The sequence below is a fragment of the Lepidochelys kempii genome, chromosome 9, assembly GCF_965140285.1.
Source record: "Lepidochelys kempii isolate rLepKem1 chromosome 9, rLepKem1.hap1, whole genome shotgun sequence".
Taxonomy (NCBI): domain Eukaryota; kingdom Metazoa; phylum Chordata; order Testudines; family Cheloniidae; genus Lepidochelys; species Lepidochelys kempii.
In genome coordinates this window covers 78,731,318-78,752,845 of record NC_136388.1, presented here as the reverse complement: position 1 = coordinate 78,752,845, position 21,528 = coordinate 78,731,318, and the positions used below count along the sequence as shown (strand labels likewise).

Below are 21,528 nucleotides of genomic sequence, written 5' to 3'. Positions count from 1 at the left end.
AAACGCCCCACACTACCTGAAAGCAGAGATCTCCCCAGTGCAGCCCATAGAGATGATGCTTGCTTATGTTAAATAGAAATATGCTGAAATGTGAGTAGAGAGCAGTTTGTGGGCCTAAATTTTGGCTTGGTAATAATAAGGCCTAGTAATATATGAGAGAAGTGAGACAATTCAGAGGCAAGTTAGAGATAAGCTAGGATATAACCCCAGGTCATGTTGTAAACATATTTTGGTTTTAACAAGTGGTTTAGACAAAATGTGAATGTGTTGGCAGCATGTTATCTGTATTGATAGTTATCAGAGTGGTATTTACGCAGATGTTAATTAAAATGATGTTTAGTGTTAAATCACCAATAAGAAAATAAAAATATTTAATTATGGCAGCAGAAATATAGATATGGTAAAAGGGAGGCTTAATGCTAATTGATTACGGGGTGTTCGTATAATTGATTATAAAAGGGTAGTGCTCTGCTTTTAGGTTAGCATGCTCATCCACCATCAAGGTACCATTAGAGAAAGGATTATACACCCCTTCTTCCCATGCAGGGAGTGAGACCTCCCCACCCCATGCGACGCACCAGTTCATCTTGGACTGCGGGGACCGCTGCAGTGTGAGGTTATAGTGTAATGGCTGTTGGTTTGAACTGATTATTTTAATTTGATTCTATCCCCCACTGGGTCAGTCACAGTTCTTCACTAAATCTGTAACTGCCCTGGAGGCTTGAACCCGAACGTGTTCAGTCTGGTTCTATGCCTTAGCTGCAAACTATTAACTGGGAACACATAAACCAAGGCCACACGAGGAGCAAACCCATGGCAGACCTTCCCCTGGCCTCAGACTCCCCTGCCTCCCTTGAAACAGTAACATACCAGCTGTTACATACTGGCTGCCACTGTCACGGTCAACCTAGGGAGACCACCTGCAAGTATGAGGGAATGCACTGTGCCTTGGAAGGCAGAGCAGTCTAATGGACTGATGAACAGCACAAGATAAGAGCTGCATACTGTTATTGTTCCTCTGCTGAAGCTGCCAGAACAGGGCCTAGCAGTGCTGTGGGCCCAGACCACTGGTTCCTTTCAATTAGGCCAACCAACAACTGGCCGCTATTGCGGGTGTCACTTATCTGGGTTGGATTTGACGCACTGACTCAGAAGCAAAAGGTTGGTTAGCACCTGTGAGGCATGGCCAGAAAGGGTTAAACATCCTGCAAAACAAATAACCCTCAAAAGACATATGGGGAGATAATGTTTGTGGTTTTGTGTATTTACATATGTATGAATAGGTTCCAGAATGTAATCAACAGTCCCTATCTATGCTGTATTCTGAATCAAAAGAACATCCTAGCATTTAAATGAATTGTAAACACGGGATATCTCAGTATTCATCACTCTTTGAAATGTACTGTGAATGGTGGAGAAACAAGCAAATTGCCTTATGTTAATTCCCTAGCTAAATACCAGTGATGAACTTCCTTCAGAGTCATCCTAATTATCTTTTGTTCCCCAAGGAACTCCCAACTTGTCAAAGAGGACATGAAATTGTATAAAAGACTCTTGGGTCCTGATTCTTTCATCTCAGATCTGCTTGAGGCTTCATACAGGGGGAGCTTAGGCAAAAGGATTGAGATCCCAGTCTTAAACTGGAACATCCTGCAGTGACTTTGGACTATAACCTATGAACTATTTCTGAAAGAACTCTTTGCAGCTACAAAGCTCACCATCCTGCTATGAATCTGAACCTCAATGAATTGAACTCATGTCTGTATGTATACTGATCTTTTTACCATTCTCGCTCTCTGGTTTGTTTTTTAATAAATTTTAGTCTAGTTAATAAGAATCGGTTGTAGTGTGTATTTGGGTAAGATCTGGAATATTCATTAACCTGGGAGGTAATGTGTCCGATCCTTTGGGATTGGTAGAACCTTTTCTTTTATATGATGAAATACGATTTACAGAAATTTTCATCATATTTGACGTGGGTGCCTGGATGGAGGCCTAAGGCTGGATCACTTTAAGGGAACTGTGTTGTTTGGACTTCTGAGTAACCAGTGAGGTAATAAAGAAGCTGTTTTAGGCTGGCTTGGTAAATCTAAGTATTGGACTATCCACCAGCTTTTTGGGGTTTGGCTGCCCCATTCTTTGTAGTTCACCCTAATTGAGTGACCACAGCTGGCCCCCACTGGGACTCTGGTCACAGCCCATTAACAATTCCCTGAGCCAGGTGCTCCCCCTACAGCTGCACTCTGAGCACCCCTCATGGACAGCTGGCTGCCTATGCTGCTCCCTATGGTACCCCTTGAAGACCCTTTATAGTAACAAATGCCAGAGGGTCGGCTCAGTTTAAGGCTTGGGAAGCTCCAATACAGTACTCACAGCTGCTGGAGGTCTTGCAGGTTACTGAATAAAGATGGCGGAAGTTCCTCCAGTCTATTGTTAGACAGGTCACTGTGTAAACAGAAGCAAGATTTCAGACAGCGGGTTCCTGGGGTTCGGGGGGGCACTATATGCACACATCATAAAACTGTTACAACTGGGTAGCAAATGATAGTCCCAAGAATGGCTCAGAGCTGGAGTAACTAGAACGTTGCAGGTCTGTGCACGTTAAGGTGCTTGCAGAGTTCTGTGTAAATGGGCAGGATTGGGGGCAGGTGAAGCATAGCAGAAGGCATGCAGATTAGGGCAGAGGTGCTTGGCAGAGCTAAGGGGGGACCCCAGGACTGGAATAGCAGGCAGTGCTGCTGGTTATGCTTGTGGTGCATTAGAACATAACATAAGAACGGCCATCCTGGGTCAGACCAGTGGTCCATCTAGCCCAGTATCCTGTCTTCCAACAGGGCCCAGTGCCAGATTCTTCAGACGGAATGAACAGAAGAGGGAAATTAGCAAGTGATCCATCCTCTGTCATACAGTCCCCTCTTTTGGCAGAGACTTAATGACACCCAGAGCATTGGACTGCATCACTGATAATTTTGCCTAATAGCCATTGATGGACCTATCCTCCATGAATTTATCGAATTCTTTTTTTCCACCCAGTTATACTTTGGGCCTTCACAACATTCCCTGGCAACAAGTTCCACAGGCTGACTGTGTGTTGTGTGAAGAAATACTTCCTTATGTTTGTTAGAAACCTGTTGCCTATTAATTTAATTGGGTGATCCTGGTGCTTGTGTTATGTGAAGGGGTAAATAACACTTCCTTAGTCACTTTCTCCACACCAGTCATGATTTTATAGCCCTCTGTTGTCTCCCTCCCTTAACTGTCTCTTTTCTAAGTTGAAAAGTCCCAGTCTTTTAAATCTCTCCTCATACGGAAGCCGTTCCATACCCCTCATCATTTTTGTTGCCCTTCACTGTATTTTTTCCAAAGTCTTTCCAATATATTTTTTGAGATGGGGTGAGAGATCCCTTTGGAATTCTTCCTAGATTTAACTATCTTGAGCAATTTTGTATCATCTGCAAATTTTGCACCTCATTTTCCAGATCACTTATGAACATGCTGATATTGCCCAGCCTGTGTGGGAGTGCAGGACAGGAACAGGAAAGGGTGCAGAGCTGGGAGAAGGGGAAGCTTGGACCCACCTACCAGCACTATATCCAGCAACATCAGCGTTCCACTTTCATAAGCATCAAATAGATGTAGAGGTTATTAAAAGCTACCTGTAGGTGGAGCAGCCAAGCACATCAAGTGTCAGGAAACTATTCACTAAGGGAAGAAGAATAGATTCCTGCACAGGATCATGAGCAAATGATCACAGTCAAGACAGTGACACAATCACAACAACCACTGACATGCCGTTGATCACGAGGGGTGGGGGAGGGGCACTGCAGCTGGGCAAATCAACAGTGAGACTTACAGCTCCACCAGTCTGTTCAGTTTGGAAAACGCCCCTTCCTGGATCCATTTGATCTTGTTTCTGCGCAGAATCCTGACGGAGGAGAGAGAAGCTCGAGTGAAAAGAAGCCTTTCATTTCCCAGTTACTTCCGGGGACTCTGATGACCTTAGAACTGAGCATGGCATGAAGGAGATCTTAACATTGGAATTCTGAGAGGCTTGTTTGAGGCCACGCACCCAGGCCTGCTCTATTTCTTACATAGCACGTGTTTACTGCTAAACTTGTGACAGTCCCACTGATACACTCACATGGCCCCAAACTCCACATCCAAACACTTATATTTGGGGAAGAGCAGCTCCAGGGTTGAACTGTGGGGTTCAGGGACAGCTCACAACTAAACACAGAATCAGATGAGTCCATAAGAATCTGTCAGAACCTCCAGCCTGAGCTGGGGAGACTCTGTCAGAGACCATTTGGGTAGCCAGAGAGAGAGAGAGATGCAATGAATGTAAACCAAACAGAGCTGACAGTGCAACCCAACACTACACAAAGTTCAGCTGGCTCCAAGACAAATTCAGAACTCAGGAGGGTTCGTTGTCTGCGATTTGGGCACCTTTGGTATGACCATCTGTATCCAGTATTGAATGAACCATGGTTTTTCCAGTGCAGCCACACATTGTGTCACTTAATGAGGTGGCAGTTTGGAGGGAGTTTCAGTGCAATCTCTGGATTTGACCCCTAGGCCCTCAGTGAAAAATCAAGGGAGGGATATAACTGCACGACATGCTCAGACAACTTCCTGAAGCCCTGAACATTCGTTCATGGCTCTGGCGAGGCAGTGGAACTGCTGCCCCTGCCACATGGAGGATATTTCTAGACCCCTCAAACCTATATATCAGCTACTCCTTTTACTAGCTGAACTATGGCGCTCAGCTCCCCAGGTTGGGAGCTGTGGTACAGGAGGTCCTGCCCTGGATGGAGTGAGTGAGTGAGAGTGAGAGAGAGAGAGTGTGTGTGCGATATTCTCCAGCCAGGCTGTGGCTGCCCTAATTGTGGGGGAGTGAATGGGAATGCTGCACTGAGAGAGGCTCAAGTCCTTGCCAAATATTTAATATAGGAATATCCACCCCAAATGCTTAGTTGTCAGATCCTCACTATCACCAGACCTCAGCTAGGCTGGGATAGTCGCAGAGAGAAGACAGAGTGAGGGAAGGAGCGCTGGGCTGGGGAGGTTCTTCCCGCTGTCTCACACTACCCCACATATTAGCCTCTTCTTGTCTGTTTCATCTCCTCATAAAGCTGTCACTTGTGCTGGTGTCAATGGCAGGGCGTGTTTATGCTCCCGTCTTGCCCCGGCTTATGTTTCCATGACGCTGACATAACTGTTCTTAGAAACACATTCCTGATCAAAGCCAAAAGTGCTTGGCTGCTTGGCTTGAAGGAAGCATTGCATTGTGGGGAGGGAGCCACTCACTCTCCTCCCATCTTTGGCAGCATGGGACAGGGAGAGTTCTTGCTAAGGGAACACAGGGCTCAGCCTCTTGGGATAAAATGTCTCATAGCCTCCTCTGTGACCCATACAGGCTGGTTCAAGGAGCTGTACCCAGCTTTCTGTGGCTGAAAATAGGTCCTTCCAAAGCATTCATTCCTTTGAGAAGGTACCAAGGGGGAGCTACAGCGTCCCCTGGAAATCACTGCGAAATACAAACGCGTCTTCAGTCTGCAATCCAGCCCCCATGCGACACACGCATGAGTCTCTGTCTCAGTCCCTTTGTTAATGGCTGCTCACTTCTTACTTTCCCTGGGAGTAATCAGTGTTGGCAGTCCCCACAAATGGGTTATAGAGGGCAGGGAAGTCTGAAGCGCCCTGCTCCAAAGCTGCATGCCAAAGACGGGCCGGAGCCCAGCAAGGAAAGTGAAATGCTGTAAGGCTGCTACTTCAGTGAAGACTGTACTGCTCCCTGCTTTGCGGTTCCCACAATGCCCACACGCTACAAAGCCATCAGGCTCACTTCGGGTACGTCTACACTGCAAGCAAACACCCCCGCTGGCCTGTTTCAGGGGCTGGCAAGGCTGGGCTAAGGGACTGTTTAATTTCAGTGTAGATGTTTAGGCTCTTCTTGGACCCTCCCACTTCACAGGGTCCTAGAGACCACGCGCCAACCGAATGGCTACACTGAAATTAAACAATCCCTTAGCCTGAGCCACGTGAGCCCAAGTCAGCTGGCATGGGCCAGCCACGGGTGTCTAGTTGCCGTGTAGACATTTCCTCAGTTGCAGGGAGCTGAACCCCAGCTCTAGAGGGGGTAGGAGCATACAGGGGCAGAGTCCGGGCACCATACCCAGAGAGAGCAGGAACTCCTGGGTATTGAGTTCTGGACTGTGCCGCCGATACTCCATCAGCGGCAGGCTTGTTCCCAGGGGGTCTGGGGAAGCTCAGAATTACAAGGTTTCATAGACTCATAGAAATGTAGGGCTGGCGGGACCTCGAGAGCTCATCTAGTCAAGTCCCCTGGGCTGAGGCATTTGGAAACACCTGGGATCACTCGAGGATGAAATGCATCAATTGGGGAATCAGCGTAGCAGCCGTGTTAGTCTGGATCCGTAAAAAGAACAGGAGTACTTGTGGCACCTTAGAAACTAACAAATTTATTAGAGCATAAGCTTTCGTGAGCTACAGCTCACTTCATCGGATGCATTCAGTGGAAAATATAGTGGGGAGATTTTATATATACAGAGAACATGAAACAATGGGTGTTACCATACACACTGTAACGAGAGTGATCAGGAAAGGTGAGCTATTTCCAGCAGGAGAGCCGGGCGGGGGGATGGGGTTAACCTTTAGTAGTGATAATCAAGGTGGGCCATTTCCAGCAGTTTACAAGGACAGTTGGAGGGGAAATAAACAAGGGGAAATAGTTTTACTTTGTGTAATGACCCATCCACTCCCAGTCTTTATTCAAGCCTAAATTAATTGTATCTAGTTTGCAAATTAATTCCAATTCAGCAGTCTCTCGTTGGAGTCTGTTTTTGAAGTTTTTTTGTTGAAGAATTGCCACTTTTAGGTCTGTAATCGAGTAACCAAAGAGATTGAAGTGTTCTCTGACTGGTTTTTGAATGTTATAATTCTTGACGTCTGATTTGTGTCCATTTATTCTTTTACGTAGAGATTGTCCAGTCTGGCCAATGTACATGGCAGAGGGGCATTGCTGGCACATGATGGCATATATCACATTGGTAGATGCGCAGGTGAATGATCCTCCGATAGTGTGGCTGATGTGATTAGGCCCTATGAAATACTCACCAGCAACCACACACCATACAACAAAAACACTAACCCAGGAACCTATCCTTGCAACAAAGCCCGTTGCCAACTGTGTCCACATATCTATTCAGGGGACACCATCATAGGGCCTAATCACATCAGCCACACTATCAGAGGCTCTATGATTAATTATTTAAGCCTTCCAAATCCCTTCTGGGTGAGTGAGTAACTGGGTGCGTCAAGCTTTCTTGGGGATTATACCATTGTTAACACAGCATCATAACTATGCTTGGGGAATGGGGAAATCTTCCTATGGATACAGGATGGGATCCTGCCAAAGCCACTATCAACTACTGTTCAGATAAGCCTTGGATTTACTCACCTACTCCAATCTGACAGCTTTGGGAAAGGATCCAGTGCCCTGGATAATAATCACCCCTCACTTTGGGAGGACAAGCTTGACTGCACATTCCATTCCTTCCTTTCATGCCACTGTCCCATGGACAATTTGTAGCTTGTGTATATGAATAACATATACATGGCATGCAAGTTTATTATCCTTATCTTGCAGGCTCCAGAGGCTGAGCCTTCTGGGAAATATATCAACATCATGTTTAGGAAAACTAGACTCTAGGACAGGGTTGCATCGTCTCTGGGAGAATTCTTTGGCTGTGTGAGCTCCTGGAAAGCACTAGTGTTATAACGTGATACTGTAAACGAACACTGCAGGCCAGATATTAAATTGACCAAAAATAGGCTTTAGGAATGAAGGGCAAAAAAAAAGAACTCGCAGGTGTTTAACAGGCTGAGAACCTGCTAGGCAGGCTAACAGACGAATGTAAAAGGGATGTTAGTGCTAGTGAAAGGTTTTGGATGGAGAGCAAATCACTTTATCCACACGGCACCTACAGCGTGGGCAGCAGAAAGGTGAGCTGTCTCCACATACCACCCTCTGCCTTAGCCCTGCATCCAGGGGTACTAGCTCACTCTCCATGGTTTGTGATGTGGACAGGTGTTAGCCAGGCACTGGACTGACACTCACCAGCTCATGTCTTGTTGGTCACCAAATGTCCATCAATGGTTTTTGCTCATTACTAACCTGAGCAGATGTCAAAGCAGAGAACTAGAGGTGAAATCTCTGGCCCCCATTATCAAGTATAAATGCAGATGTACAACCGATATTTAAAATACCACGAAATTGTCTCTATTGTTGCTGTTTATAAACATAGCTTGTGTGCCATAAAATGGATTCAAGATGCAAGCGCTGCAGTAGGGACAAAGCAGCCTAGCTCTGTTGAAGTCATTGGAATTGCACTGATTTATACCAGCTGAGAACCTGGCCCAGAATTGCTGGTGTTACACCCAATTCATAGCGTCCCTTCCAGTGACTGTACATGCATGACCCAGTTGAGAGATGGGGTCCCTGGCGATTTCGCCCATGCAGGTGAGGGTTGAAGGTGTGACTCCATAGCCACACTAGATCCCACTCCCCCCCCTGCCCTCCCCCACCTTAGTGTTCAGCCGGTGGAGGGTTGGTACTCACAGCACAGTGAAGGTGCTGCATTCCTGGAACACTGAGCTTCTCAGAGTATGGATCTGGTTTCCTTCCAGCTCCCTAGAGAAAGAGCAGTAGTTGAGTTTTCTTGGATAGCAATCCTTCACCTTATTGATTCCCCTCCGACCTAGATGTCCTCAGCCAGACAAATTGTCATTTCCCCCTGGACAGAAGGGAGCCTATCCCGATGCCACCCATGAGAGCAGAGCTCCTGACCCCAGTTGCCTGGCAGGGGTGTGAAAACTGACCCCAAAGATCGTAGCCTCCGGTCCTGCTTTCTGCGTCACTGTCAAAAATTCCACTATCCCCTCGTCTCCCAGGCTCATGACCTCCCTAGCCTTATTGTTTCCTTTCTCTGATCCAGGTTCTCACTCTGGCCTTTCCTTGCTTCCTATCTAATATCCACCCTTTCCCCTCCCTCCCTTCTGTTAAAACACCTTTGCTTGTCTCCTGCAGCTTTCTCCTCTCTGGCCTCCTTGCCCCCGCCCCCTTTCAAGTCCAGCCAAATCACTGCAAGCTAACCCCCTGCTCTGATCTGGTCTGCCCCGCTGCCCTGCAGAATACCAAGAGAGACACAGCTGCTTCTCCTCTCCCCTAGCCTGCACTGGAAAAACCCCCACCCAACTTGCTCACAAGAATGCCATTGGCGGGGGTGGACTGAGGTACTTGTGCATTACTCTGGCTAACCCAATGCCACAGCCTTTGCCAGCCCTCCACACCAGGGCAGGTACTCACAGCCAGCTGAGCTTTGGCATCTCTGCACAAATGGAAGTGTTGGGCATGCTACTCAAGGAGTTGTTCAGCATGTACCTGGTTGGGAAGCAATAAGGAAACCTATATTAATGCCTAGTAAATGTGCCTAGTACACAGACAGTCACTAATGCCTCTGAGCCTGAAATGCAGTTACTCATCTATGCAGAATACAGTACGTGCAACATGTCACTAGGCCTGTCCTCGCAGTCTGTCTGTCATAGACAGCACTCCAGTGGCTCCCGCGGTAGGAGGGAGTCACATCCACTGTGTCCAGAGATGACAGATCATTGAGCCCATCCATGGCACAGATATTAGTGGTTGCTCTTAGTTTCACTCATTTTCTTTAGGGTACTGACACAGATAACCACAATTTATAGATAAGACTATCTTCAGCCAAAGCTGAACTGCAAACCTGGCAAAGTAGGGTGCGGGGTTCCTGTGGAAATGATGGCATATGATCGTGTAGTGGCAGACCGTATCCTAATGCAGGCATACAGGAGGGCCAAAATCAGGTTGCACAGGCAACCCACAGCAATCGCAGGGAAAGGCCTGCTCAGTCTGGGTAGCCCTGGCTGGAGCATGCTTGCTGCAGACAGCAGTTTCAGAGAATGTAGCTCCCTAACCCTAGCAAGGCTCTGCCAAGCTGGTGGGAACTTAGATTTTTCCAAAGGTTTACAACATGGCCAAACGTAGGTAGTTTTCTCCAAGAACAACGAAAGACACATCCCTGCCAAGTCCCTGCTCCAGGGCATGGAGGTGCTCGAGCATCTCAACAAAATGGCTGTAGAATTTTTTTTAACAGGAGCAAAACAAAGCATTCCCCCCTAATCTTGTTCCGATTGAACCATTTTTGCTGAAATATCCCAAAACCATTCAGCCTGAGGCACATGCCTGGCACGGAAAATGTCAGACAAACAATTAAAGTTTGGCAAAATTGTAAGAAAATGAAAACAGGGCCATAGACTGTGAAGCGTTGGGCAACATCATGTATAGGGGGCCGTAGCAGCTCTGCCTATAATTAAGTGCCAGACACTGAGATCTTTATTCAGGCAAAACTCCCACTGGAGATTTGCCTGCATGAGGACAGAATAATAGCTGTAAGATTTGGCCTTAAATACAGTGCAGCAAGGGAAAGGAATGGTATAGATCAGGGGTGGTCAGCCTGAGAAGGGGCCAGAGTTTACCCATGTACATTGCCAAAGAGCCACAGTAATACGTCAGCAGTGCCCCCATCAGCTCCCTACCCCCCGCTCCCAGTGCCTCCCACCCACCTGCATCCCTGCTGATCAATGCTTCCCCATCCCTCTCTGAACCTCCCGATCAGCTGTTTTGTGGTGTGCAGGAGGCTCTGGGGGAGTGGGAGAGGGGCGAGGGCATGGCAGGCTCAGGGGAAGGGGTGGGAAGGGGTGGAGTGGGGGCAGGGTCTGTGTCAGTGTCAGGGGTTGAGCAGTGAGCCACCCCCCCACCCCCCGGCACATTGGAAAGTTGGCACCTGTAGCTCCAGCCCCAGAGCCGGTGCCTATACAAGGAGCCGCATATTAATTTCTGAAGAGCCGCATGTGGCTCCGGAGCCACAGGTTGGCCACCCCAGGTGTAGATCAGCGTTTCTCAACCGGTGAGTCACAAGCATTGTGCGGAGGGAGTCATTCACAAATGACAATTCGGGGGAGGAAGGGAAGTCCAAAGCATTAAAACTTTTATTACTATCTCAAGCAAAGAAAATCCTGCTTTCCCGATCCCCACACTCCCTTTTCCTTCAGAGTAACACATTCTGTCAACCTCTTGAAACATACACATCAATTGTATAGCCTTGGCGTTATCCTTATACATTTTTTTCATTCTTATTTTTATAGTAAATGTAATGAGGTCACGAAAAATGTTCCCTTTAAGTAAGGGATCACCAGCCTGAAATGGTTCAGAAACACTGGCCTAGGGGATGGGAATGAGATATGCAGCATCAAGGACATTATGGCAGTGGGACCCCCAGAGACCCCAGAGGACTGGCTCCAGACTTACAGGAAGTACAGAGATTTCAACCCCACAAAAGTCGCTGGGAAGATCTTGGCAATTCTGTTGTTATCCAGCATTCTGAAAGGAGAAGAGGGAAAGGTGGTGCCCCAGAAGAACAGACTTTAGATGGAGAGGCAACTCCATAGGAACAAAGTTGGGGCTCTACTAGGTTAGGAAGGAGAGACCATCTCACGGGCTTACATTTAGCTCTAAATTGTCCCTGAAGGAGGTGGTTTCTTCCCTTTCTCCCTGACAGCAGAAATCCAAGTAACATCAGTTTCCTCCTCTCCTTCACTGCCTGGTCCCTCCCCTGTCCATTTTTACCCCCTGCCCAAGCCAGAGGAGATGAGTACATAGACCACCCCTTTGAATTTCTACCCAGAGCATTCTGGCTGATGTGCTTGCTCCGAGATCAGAGTCTGGTTTCTTTCACAATCAGGGGGCTGCTGGATTTTTTTCTTTTGCTACAAAAATAAATGATAAATTAAAAGTCCACTTGGGGAATTTGAGAGTTAAGGGCAAATCCAGCTCCCCCAAAGATTTGGTGGCTGATTGGACCACCCTGAGTGAGCTGCTCCTCAGGTTTTGTCTAGGCTATTTAAGGGAGAGGTTGGTTGATCATGTGGCAAATTATGAGGATGGGACTCTGAAGGGCTGGGAGCCTGGGAAGTTCTCTCTCCAGACTGAGCTAAGCTCAGTAAGGCAGCCATCCTGCAAAGCAGACATCATTGTTCCACTTCGCTAGTGACCCCCTGTATGGGGTCCCTATGCAGCACCACAGACCTGAAGAAGAACTGCCTGGGTGCCCATACAGGGGTCATGAGTGAAGAGGAACAATAATATCTGCTTTGCAAGATGGCTGCCTTACTGAGCTTAGCTCAGCCTGGAAAGAGAACTTCCCAGCCCTTCAGAGTCCCATCCTCACAATTTGTCACATGATCAACCAACCTCTCCCTTAAATAGCCAAGACAAAACCTGAGGAGCAGCTCACTCACGGTGGTCCAGCGTGCCAATCTGCCACCAAATCTTTGTGGGGAGCCACACTGATATATGCACATGCACACACCCTGCCCTGTCTGATCAGACCAGTATTTGGTCCACCTAGGCCAGTATCCTGTCTCCAGTAGCAGCCAGCAATGGATGCTTCAGAAGGTGCAAGAAACCCCATTGTGGGCAATTACGGATTAACCTGCCCAGAGAGAATGTTTCTTCCTAACCCCATAGGTTACCAGTTGTCTTATGCCCTATTGCAGGAGGGTTTATATCTCTGATATGCTTAATCCTGTCTACTATCACCGTGATGTTCTCCTTATCCATATAGAGGTCTAATCCATGTGGGAATCTTTCTAAACTCTTGGCCACAACAAAATCTTGTGGTGTGGGGAGAGACAATTGCCCAGCCTAATGAATCCCACTGTGCGAGTATTTTCCCTGATATTCAGGCAAACCTGGCCTTAAACTCAATTCCATCCCCTTACTCCTCATTGGACCCCGGTGGGCCACCCAGTGGAAAGAGGCACTTACAGCCATTCAAGATGACGCAGATCCTGGAAGACTCTTGGCTTCAGCTCAGTGATGTTATTGTGACTCAGGAACCTGGAATTGTTAAAGAGAAGAGAAGAAAAGTGACCTTGGGTTGATGCTGTTGGTTAAACTGGTTTTTATTCATCATCCATTTCCCCCCAGCAGCTCCCCTAAGCCTTATTTTAGGGATGTGAATGGGGATATCCTCAAGTCATCTGCATTTTGCAGGGGCAAGCCTGATTTGGAATGAATGATGGGGGGAGGGGAATGTGAGGGAGAAACATTTGTAAGAGCCAGAAGTCCTCCCTCCCCTATAACATGGTGCTGTAATTTCAAACATAGTTCTTGCTGGGGATGGCAGGTATATTTTGTTCAGCCACATGTCTCCAGAGGTGCTGCTAGACCATGTGCATTCAGACTGCATTAATCATAGAATCATAGACTATCAGGGTTGGAAGGGACCTCAGGGGGTCATCTAGTCCACCCCCCACCAATCCCCAATATTTACCCCAGATCCCAAACAGCCCCCTCAAGGATTGAACTCACAACCCAGGGTTTAGCAGGCCAGTGCTCAAACCACTGAGCTATCCCTCCCTTCCATTCCTTCTGTGCTAAGAGGGCTGAAGCACAGAGACTGTCAATAACCCCCTCGCCCCTGTGACCCACAACATGAAAACCTTTTACTCACAGCATTTTAAGCTTGGAAAGTCCAGCAAAAGCATGGGGCAGTATTGCCTGGATTTCGTTGTGTTGTAAGAGGCTGTTTACAAACAGAACAGAAATATCTCAGGGTTAATAGGGTTTCCACAGTGCTCCCAGCCCCTCCTGGTCCGCAGGAATGAATCAAACCTGTATTACTTCTGCACAGAAGTACAGAGTGCTAGCAGCTCTTCCCCTCCCTCCCCCCAGATTGATCAGGACTAAGAAATGAAACATTCTGTTGCACAGCAATGTACAGCACTCCCATCCCCAGTAGCCCAGGGAGTGAGAAACCAGCACCGGGAATGAACCACAGTGAAGGGGAAGATGTTTTTATGGACAAAAGAACAGGACTGGGAGTCAGGAGTTGGGGGTTTGAGTCCTGGCCCTGCTAACAGACTTTCTGTGTAACTTTGGGAAAGTCACTTCCGCATTCTCTGCCTCAGTTTCCCCATCCGAGGGGCATGAAGATGAAAGAACAAATGCTTGGAAATCATTAATGGCAGCTCTGAGATCCTGGTGCACTAGAGACAAGCATGCTACTATTATTATTATTACAAGCAAGGGCGCTAGGCCAGGCTCCAACCTGAAAGAACAAAATCTGTTCTCTTGCGTTCTGAGTGATCTCAGATCATAAACACGCGTATATGTCAGGCTGGAAAGATCTTGTTTACCCAAGTGAAATGACTTGTAGAAAAGGTGCTGGAGTCTTCCAGAACAGAAAGCTGTTTGCTGTTCTCCCCTCTGTCATTTAATAGTCATGCTGGACTCTGAACCTTCCAGACCCCACGTTATGCGAGCAAAAGGTCACTTTGATTCCTCACCGCCCACTTAGCACATTATAATGGAAGCAGTGCAGTATGGGTCCATGATATCTATGACAGATACCCACTGACTTCCATGGGCCACATATGAAGTAACACAAGCACTGACAGTCAGCCAACCATGGCCCAGTGATAACTAACTAAGGAACAATTGTAAACAAGGGGTTACCCAACCCTCCCATTTTCTCTGCTCCTTTGACTCTGAAGCCGAACGCTCAAGAGATGTGATGGTGGATTATTAAAATGAGAAAAGCCGCAGCCTCTGAGGACACAGGGCCCTGCCAGGCTGAAGAAGTCAAGGTCATCATCTCTTGTCCAGCCAAAGCTGGCCTTGCAGAATATGGGTGTAGTCTTTTAACTGTGGTGCTGCTACTCTCCCCCCCCCCCACACCCCCTGTGCCCTTGTCGATGAGCCGGCCGCTCTGAGGGGGTGGTACTAACAGCTTCTCCAGACTTCTGCCTATGATGCACTGGCTCAGTTTGCTACGATAACGGGCACAAACATTTCTCTGCATTGTCACCTTTGGAACTAGCATCCTCTGCAGCCTTACCACTAGGTGGCACTACCCCCTTGATGACGGATGCGAGGCAGCACAGTCAGGCTAAAAATGGGAATCACCAGGGCGAATTTCCTACTGGCTCCAATTTTGCAGAGAAAGGGGCACATTTACCCCATGGTGGCCCCTGTTACTCACAGCTTCGTCACGTTGGAGGAAACCCAGGGGACGGTGCGCAAGTTCTGGCCGGTGCAGTCTATCGTCCTTCCCCAACACTGGCATTCCTTTGGGAACCGGTCAAGCTCTGGGGACAAGCACAAAGGAAACAGTGAGACTGGAGACAGACAGGATCTCAGTGTATGGCTGGGCAGGTAAGCAGATAAAAGGACACACTGGTGCACAGAGAAGGGTCAGGGCTGGCTGGATATGTCGGGGTCAAAGGGGCAGGCAGGGGACGGCAGACACACTCCTAAAGAGCAATGCGATAGCAGTGGAAGAATGGAGGAGGTGATGAGAGGAGAGGGAGGGTGTGTGAAGGGAGAGGAGAGCAGAAGGGGAGAGATGCTTTCTTGAACTTCTCAGGCCTGGGCTGGGAATCTCGCAGGGCCAGCCTTGGTCAGGGTATTTCAGCACATCCAGGCCTGGACAGAACCAAGAAAACCAAAAATCGGATTCACCCTGGTGGGAGTGAGGGAGGGTGAGTCGAACTCCCCCAAACCTGAGTAAAGCTCAGTCTGAATTTTGGGTGGGGCTCCAGGGTGAAATTTTATCAACTTCCCAGGATCCCACCTTTAGGGCTGGGTTCAAACCTTTGGGCAACCCTATCCCACTGCAGAGGGAGGGGCGTAAGAGAAAGGAGTGAACCAGAGGGATGATGAGAGGGGAAAGGGGGCAGAAAGAGCACAAAAGGGGAGGAAGAGGGGGAGACAGGAGGGCTTGGTCAGTAGCATGGGGAGGCTGGGGAAGACACAGTAGAAGAGGAGGGAATACAAAGCCAGCCCCAGGAATGGAAGTACTCACCACAGACTGGGGTCTTCTCTTCCTCAGTGGCTCTGCTGCCCTTGGTCTGCTGCATGTCATCCAAAATCTGCAGCCACCCACTATTATCCACTAGAAAAGAGAAGGCGGAAGTCATGAAGGTTTGTCCGCCCCCCTGCTCACAGCAGACTCACTCACTGCTCCTCCCCATGCCCAGCCTCCCCCAGACTCGCTCACCCCCACTCTGATTCCTGATCGTACCGCTAGCACGAGAGATGCTGGGCCTGGGCCTGAACCAAGCACCTGGATCAGAATACCCCTGCATTCAGAGCGTGGGAATTCAGAATCGGAGCTGAAGCTGGTTCTTGCCGTTGGAGCCCATTTTTATAAGCCTTAGATCTGACTCCCCTGAAACATGGGGTGTTCAAAACCTGCCTCCATCCCCATATTTGGTGACTTCAGCCCATCTCTAGTTTACGTTAGCTCCTGCCCCCTGCCCCTTTGACTCTCTACTGTGTCCTGACAGAATATTCCTCTTCTGCTGGGTCCTACACTCCTACATGTAAGGCCGGGGTGATCTCTGTCCAGCAACCCCTTACCTAGACATCTGTATCATTATTAGAAGGTCAGAGGAAATTTCATAGATTTCATAGATATTTAGGTCAGAAGGGACCATTATGATCATCTAGTCTGACCTCCTGCACAATGCAGGCCACAGAATTTCACCCACCACTCCTACAAAAAAAACCTCACACCTATATCTGTGCTATTGAAGTCCTCAAATCGTAGCTTAAAGACTTCAAGGAGCAGAGAATCCTCCAGCAAGTGACCCGTGCCCCATGCTACAGAGGAAGGCGAAAAACCTTCAGGGCCTCTTCCAATGTGCCCTGGAGGAAAATTCCTTCCCGGCCCCAAATATGGCGATCAGCTAAACCCTGAGCATATGGGCAAGATTCAAAATTGTACTCTCCCAGTAAGAGGTTTATACCTTCAGTGATAGCTGCAAGGCAGCCAGGTAACCATAAGTGACCCTTAAAGTCCGCCCCGTGTTCATGTTCCCAGAATCCCTTTGACAATATTGCTGGTTCTGGATCTGGGGTTTCCAGGTCCACATGGTTTATTAACTACAGGGCATCTGCCTTTCGTCTGGCAGCAAGAAGAAATGGAAAGAGGGGGCAGGCTGTGAGGTTAGCTAATTACCGCAGTTCTCTTCATCGGCTCCGTTGTCGCAGTCCTTCTCTCCATTGCAGTGCAGGAGCTGGGGTAAACAGACAGACAGGTTGCCACAGGGGAACTGTCCCAAAGGGCAGGCAAAGCTGTCCAGCCTGGAATGAACCAGAAGAGACTCTGCCAAAGGAAAGCAAGACACAGTCAAAAAGCTTCATTGAACAGGCCAGTCCCCTGTCCCTGCCTATGGCTGGTTTAAGAACTACCTCTCACCCTTGGCTTACTAGTGCTGATCTTGCCAGGACACGGTAACCCATTACTGTATGGTACCCTGTTACTGCACATTAACCCAGTCCCATCTGGCATGACTAATCAGTGGGATTGTATCAACACCAGTCCATCTGGACCATGCTCCTTGATTGTTCAGCTGTCTCCCAGTGCTCTGGCAGGGTCTGAGAGCTGCAAAGAGGAGACATGCCCTGACATTGTAACAGCATGAGGCAATGTCTCACCATAGCCAAGAGACATTTCCCCTCCTCCCTCTCAAATGAGAGAACACGAAACAGAAGCAGTAGCAACTTCTACGCCGCCATCCGACAATTCCATCTGGGACAGTGGAGGCATCTCAGAAAAACGCATGCAGAAAAATCATCATTATGAAAAAGAATCCAGCACAGGTCAGCAGTGACAGCAAGACGTGCCCATCAAACAGCTGTTCTGTGGCCGACGTGAAAGACATCACCAGGACGTTAATGCTAATAGGTTCTGCCACCGGCTTATTGCTATTTACTGAGCACCATACAGCTTGCTGCTGTATGTTATGTAAGGGGAGAGTTGGTTCTTGTGGTACAAAGCCCACAGTGGCACTAAGTTTGATACAGCCACAGACACATGGTCTCCTCTTGTAACTTGGTTAATTTAGTTTTTAAATCCTCATTATCTGCTGGGTGAATGTCCCTTGAAATGCCTGACAGGAGAGGGGTGAGGTTCAGGAGGGATTTGGTTGGTCTTTGAGACTGAAGTCCCCTAGGGAGTTGGGTCTCATGGGGGTGGATAAGGCACATTGAGGGGGATGAAGAGGGGGCGCCGTGCTGTGCCTGCTCTGAGGAGAAATTGAGGCCATCGGTCTCCAGGGCTGTCAATCCAGCATCTTTCCCCACCACAAGAAAACTACAAAGGACACGAGACACGTCACTGACTTCTCGCCTGCATGTCCCAACTGTCCAAAGTGTCCTCCCTCTGGGTTTCGGGTGGCAGGACTGCTCCGCATTCTCACTGCACGTGGGCCATGCTGGGTGGAGTATGTATGAGGTGACGGGGTGCCAGTGACAATCAAGAGAAGGGCCTTCAGGCAGGAGGTCGCTGTCACTTCTATTCTGTTTGGAGCTGAAACCCTCTTATGTTCCAAGGGGAGTAAAATAAGTCCTGCTGGGTTAGACATCAGATCTTCAGGGCTGGCCAGGTTACTTCCAGCCAACGTTGGGTCACTCCCTAATGAGACACAAAGGAGCTGGAGATCTATTAGACTGTGAAATGGTGGCTGCTGCATTCTTTATGTCATTGAAAATCAGACTGGAGAATAGACTGTAGGGGCCAAACCTGCACTGGCCAGGGGGCTGGACTAGATGGGACCTCGGCAGAGGAGCAGGAGGTGGCTTGACTCACACTGACTGCTCCTCCAATATGGCAGCAACCTAAGGAAGAGGCGGAGAGGGACCCCCTGGTGTGGGGAGTGGCAGCCCCTTCTCTGAGTGGTCCCAGGCTGCAGAGCAGAGAGGCAGCTTGGTGTACAAGCAGAACGGGGAACAGGAGGTCTTTCCATGGAGTTATATACACCAAGGAAAGCAGAAGAGACTCAGACACATTATTAACTACAGTATAACAAATCAACTCCATAGCCCTCTGGAAAAGCCACCCTCCCCTGAGGTGCAGTTCACTCCCTGTGATCATTAGCCTCAGTAACTTAAACCTCCACTTTGCTGAGCCCTTTCCATCAGGCAGCTCTGAAACGTCAGTCAGAGCTTCAAAGCACCCCAGCCACTCAGCTTTGTTCATTAATATCCTACAATTAGCTGTGTCAAAAGCACTCTCCAGATCAAGCAAAATGTTTCCATGCACTCGCCTTTGATCAGGGCCCGGGGAAGCTATCGCAGTCTATGTCTGTGACAGAACAGCGTGAACAGCCCAGGCTTGTCATTCAAGGTTTTCTGCTGCTGCTAACATTCCCACAGATTAGTGGCTGACGGTCTGTGTTTATCACTGAAGACGAATCTATTAGATGATTTCCCACTGAACGCATCCGATGAAGTGAGCTGTAGCTCACGAAAGCTTATGCTCAAATAAATTGGTTAGTCTCTAAGCCCTGGTCTACACTAGGACTTTAGGTCGAATTTAGCAGCGTTAAATCAATGTAAACCTGCACCCGTCCACACGATGAAGCCCTTTATTTCAACTTAAAGGGCTCTTAAAATCGATTTCCTTACTCCACCCCTGACAAGTGGATTAGTGCTTAAATCGGCCTTGCCGGGTCGAATTTGGGGTACTGTGGACACAATTAGACGGTATTGGCCTCCAGAAGCTATCCCAGAGTGCTCCATTGTGACCGCTCTGGACAGCACTCTCAACTCAGATGCACTGGCCAGGTAGACAGGAAAAGAACCGCAAACTTTTGAATCTCATTTCCTGTTTGGCCAGCATGGCAAGCTGCAGGTGATCATGCAGAGCTCATCAGCAGAGGTGACCAGGATGGAGTCCCAGAATCGCAAAAGAGCTCCAGCATGGACTGAACGGGAGGTACGGGATCTGATCGCTGTATGGGGAGAGGAATCCGTGCTATCAGAACTCCATTCCAGTTTTTGAAATGCCAAAACCTTTGTCAAAATCTCCCAGGGCATGAAGGACAGAGGCCTAACAGGGACCCGAAGCAGTGCCACGTGAAACTTAAGGAGCTGAGGCAAGCCTACCAGAAAACCAGAGAGGCGAACGGCCGCTCCGGGTCAGAGCCCCAAACATGCCGCTTCTATGATGAGCTGCATGCAATTTTAGGGGGTTCAGCCACCACTACCCTAGCCGTGTTGTTTGACTCCTTCAATGGAGATGGAGGCAACACGGAAGCAGGTTTTGGGGACAAAGAAGATGATGATGATGATGAGGTTGTAGATAGCTCACAGCAAGCAAGCGGAGAAACCGGTTTTCCCGACAGCCAGGAAGTGTTTCTCATCCTGGACCTGGAGCCAGTACCCTCCGAACCCACCCAAGGCCGCCTCCTGGACCCGGCAGGCGGAGAAGGGACCTCTGGTGAGTGTACCTTTTAAAATACTATACATGGTTTAAAAGCAAGCATGTGAAAGGATTAATTTGCCCTGGCATTCGCGGTTCTCCTGGATGTACTCCCAAAGCCTTTGCAAAAGGTTTCTGGGGAGGGCAGCCTTATTACATCCTCCATGGTAGGACACTTTACCACTCCAGGCCAGTAGCACGTACTCGGGAATCATTGTACAACAAAGCATTGCAGTGAATGTTTGCTGGCGTTCAAACAACATCCGTTCTTTATCTCTCTGTGTTATCCTCAGGAGAGTGAGATATCATTCATGGTCACCTGGTTGAAATAGGGTGCTTTTCTTCAGGGGACACTCAGAGGAGCCTCTTCCTGCTGGGCTGTTTGCCTGTGGCTGAACAGAAATTTTCCCCACTGTTAGCCACGGGGAGAGGGGAGGGTTGAGGGGGTAGCCACGCGGTGGGGGTAGGCAAAATGCGACCTTGTAACGAAACCACATGTGCTATGTATGTAATGTTAACAGCAAGGTTTACCCTGAAAGAGTGTACCCACTGTTCTATAAAATATGTCTTTTTAAATACCGCTGTCCCTTTTTTTTTCTCCACCAGCTGCATGTGTTTCAATGATCACAGGATCTTCTCCTTCCCAGAGGCTAGTGAAGATTAGAAAGAAAAAAAAACACACTCGTGATGAAATGTTCTCTGAGCTCATGCTGTCCTCCCACACTGACAAAGCACAGACGAATGCGTGGAGGCAAATAATGTCAGAGTGCAGGAAAGCACAAAATGACCGGGAGGAGAGGTGGCGGGCTGAAGAGAGTAAGTGGCGGGCTGAAGACAGGGCTGAAGCTCAAATGTGGCGGCAGCGTGATGAGAGGAGGCAGGATTCAATGCTGAGGCTGCTGGAGGATCAAACCAGTATGCTCCAGTGTATGGTTGAGCTGCAGCAAAGGCAGCTGGAGCACAGACTGCCACTACAGCCCCTGTGTAACCAACCGCCCTCCTCCTCAAGTTCCATAGCCTCCACACCCAGATGCCCAAGAACGCGGTGGGGGGGCCTGCGGCCAACCAGCCACTCCACCACAGAGGATTGCCCAAAAAAAAGAAGGCTGGCATTCAATAAATTTTAAAGTTGTAAACTTTTAAA

At 48.6% G+C, this 21,528-nt stretch overlaps 2 protein-coding genes across 2 annotated transcripts in view; one reads left to right on the top strand and one right to left on the bottom strand.

Annotated features, from left to right (window-relative positions):
- Window positions 1–17,633, bottom strand: part of LOC140916823 (relaxin receptor 1) — a 26,379-nt gene extending 8,746 nt beyond the window's left edge. The window contains exons 1-11 of the mRNA XM_073358711.2: window positions 17,618–17,633; window positions 17,139–17,285; window positions 15,981–16,070; window positions 15,159–15,264; window positions 13,629–13,700; window positions 12,941–13,012; window positions 11,423–11,494; window positions 9,389–9,463; window positions 8,642–8,713; window positions 3,854–3,925; window positions 2,374–2,445 (exon numbers count right to left, since the gene is read on the bottom strand). Coding sequence (XP_073214812.1) covers window positions 2,374–2,445; window positions 3,854–3,925; window positions 8,642–8,713; window positions 9,389–9,463; window positions 11,423–11,494; window positions 12,941–13,012; window positions 13,629–13,700; window positions 15,159–15,264; window positions 15,981–16,070; window positions 17,139–17,285; window positions 17,618–17,633 — 866 coding nt within the window. The remainder of the gene's footprint in view (window positions 1–2,373; window positions 2,446–3,853; window positions 3,926–8,641; window positions 8,714–9,388; window positions 9,464–11,422; window positions 11,495–12,940; window positions 13,013–13,628; window positions 13,701–15,158; window positions 15,265–15,980; window positions 16,071–17,138; window positions 17,286–17,617) is intronic.
- Window positions 14,670–21,528, top strand: LOC140917686 (uncharacterized). The gene is made up of 3 exons (XM_073360990.2): window positions 14,670–15,331; window positions 16,008–20,402; window positions 20,991–21,528. Exons 2-3 carry the CDS (start codon window positions 19,919–19,921, stop codon window positions 21,509–21,511), a joined length of 1,005 nt encoding a protein of 334 aa, XP_073217091.1. The 5' UTR covers window positions 14,670–15,331; window positions 16,008–19,918; the 3' UTR covers window positions 21,512–21,528.

Bases quoted from the DNA above. Each gene is read 5' to 3' on its own strand.
- LOC140917686 (XM_073360990.2), top strand. From the start codon at position 19,919: ATGGGGAGAGGAATCCGTGCTATCAGAACTCCATTCCAGTTTTTGAAA. The intron at 20,403-20,990 runs GTGAGTGTACCT...TTTCTCCACCAG, and splicing joins AGGCGGAGAAGGGACCTCTG to CTGCATGTGTTTCAATGATC.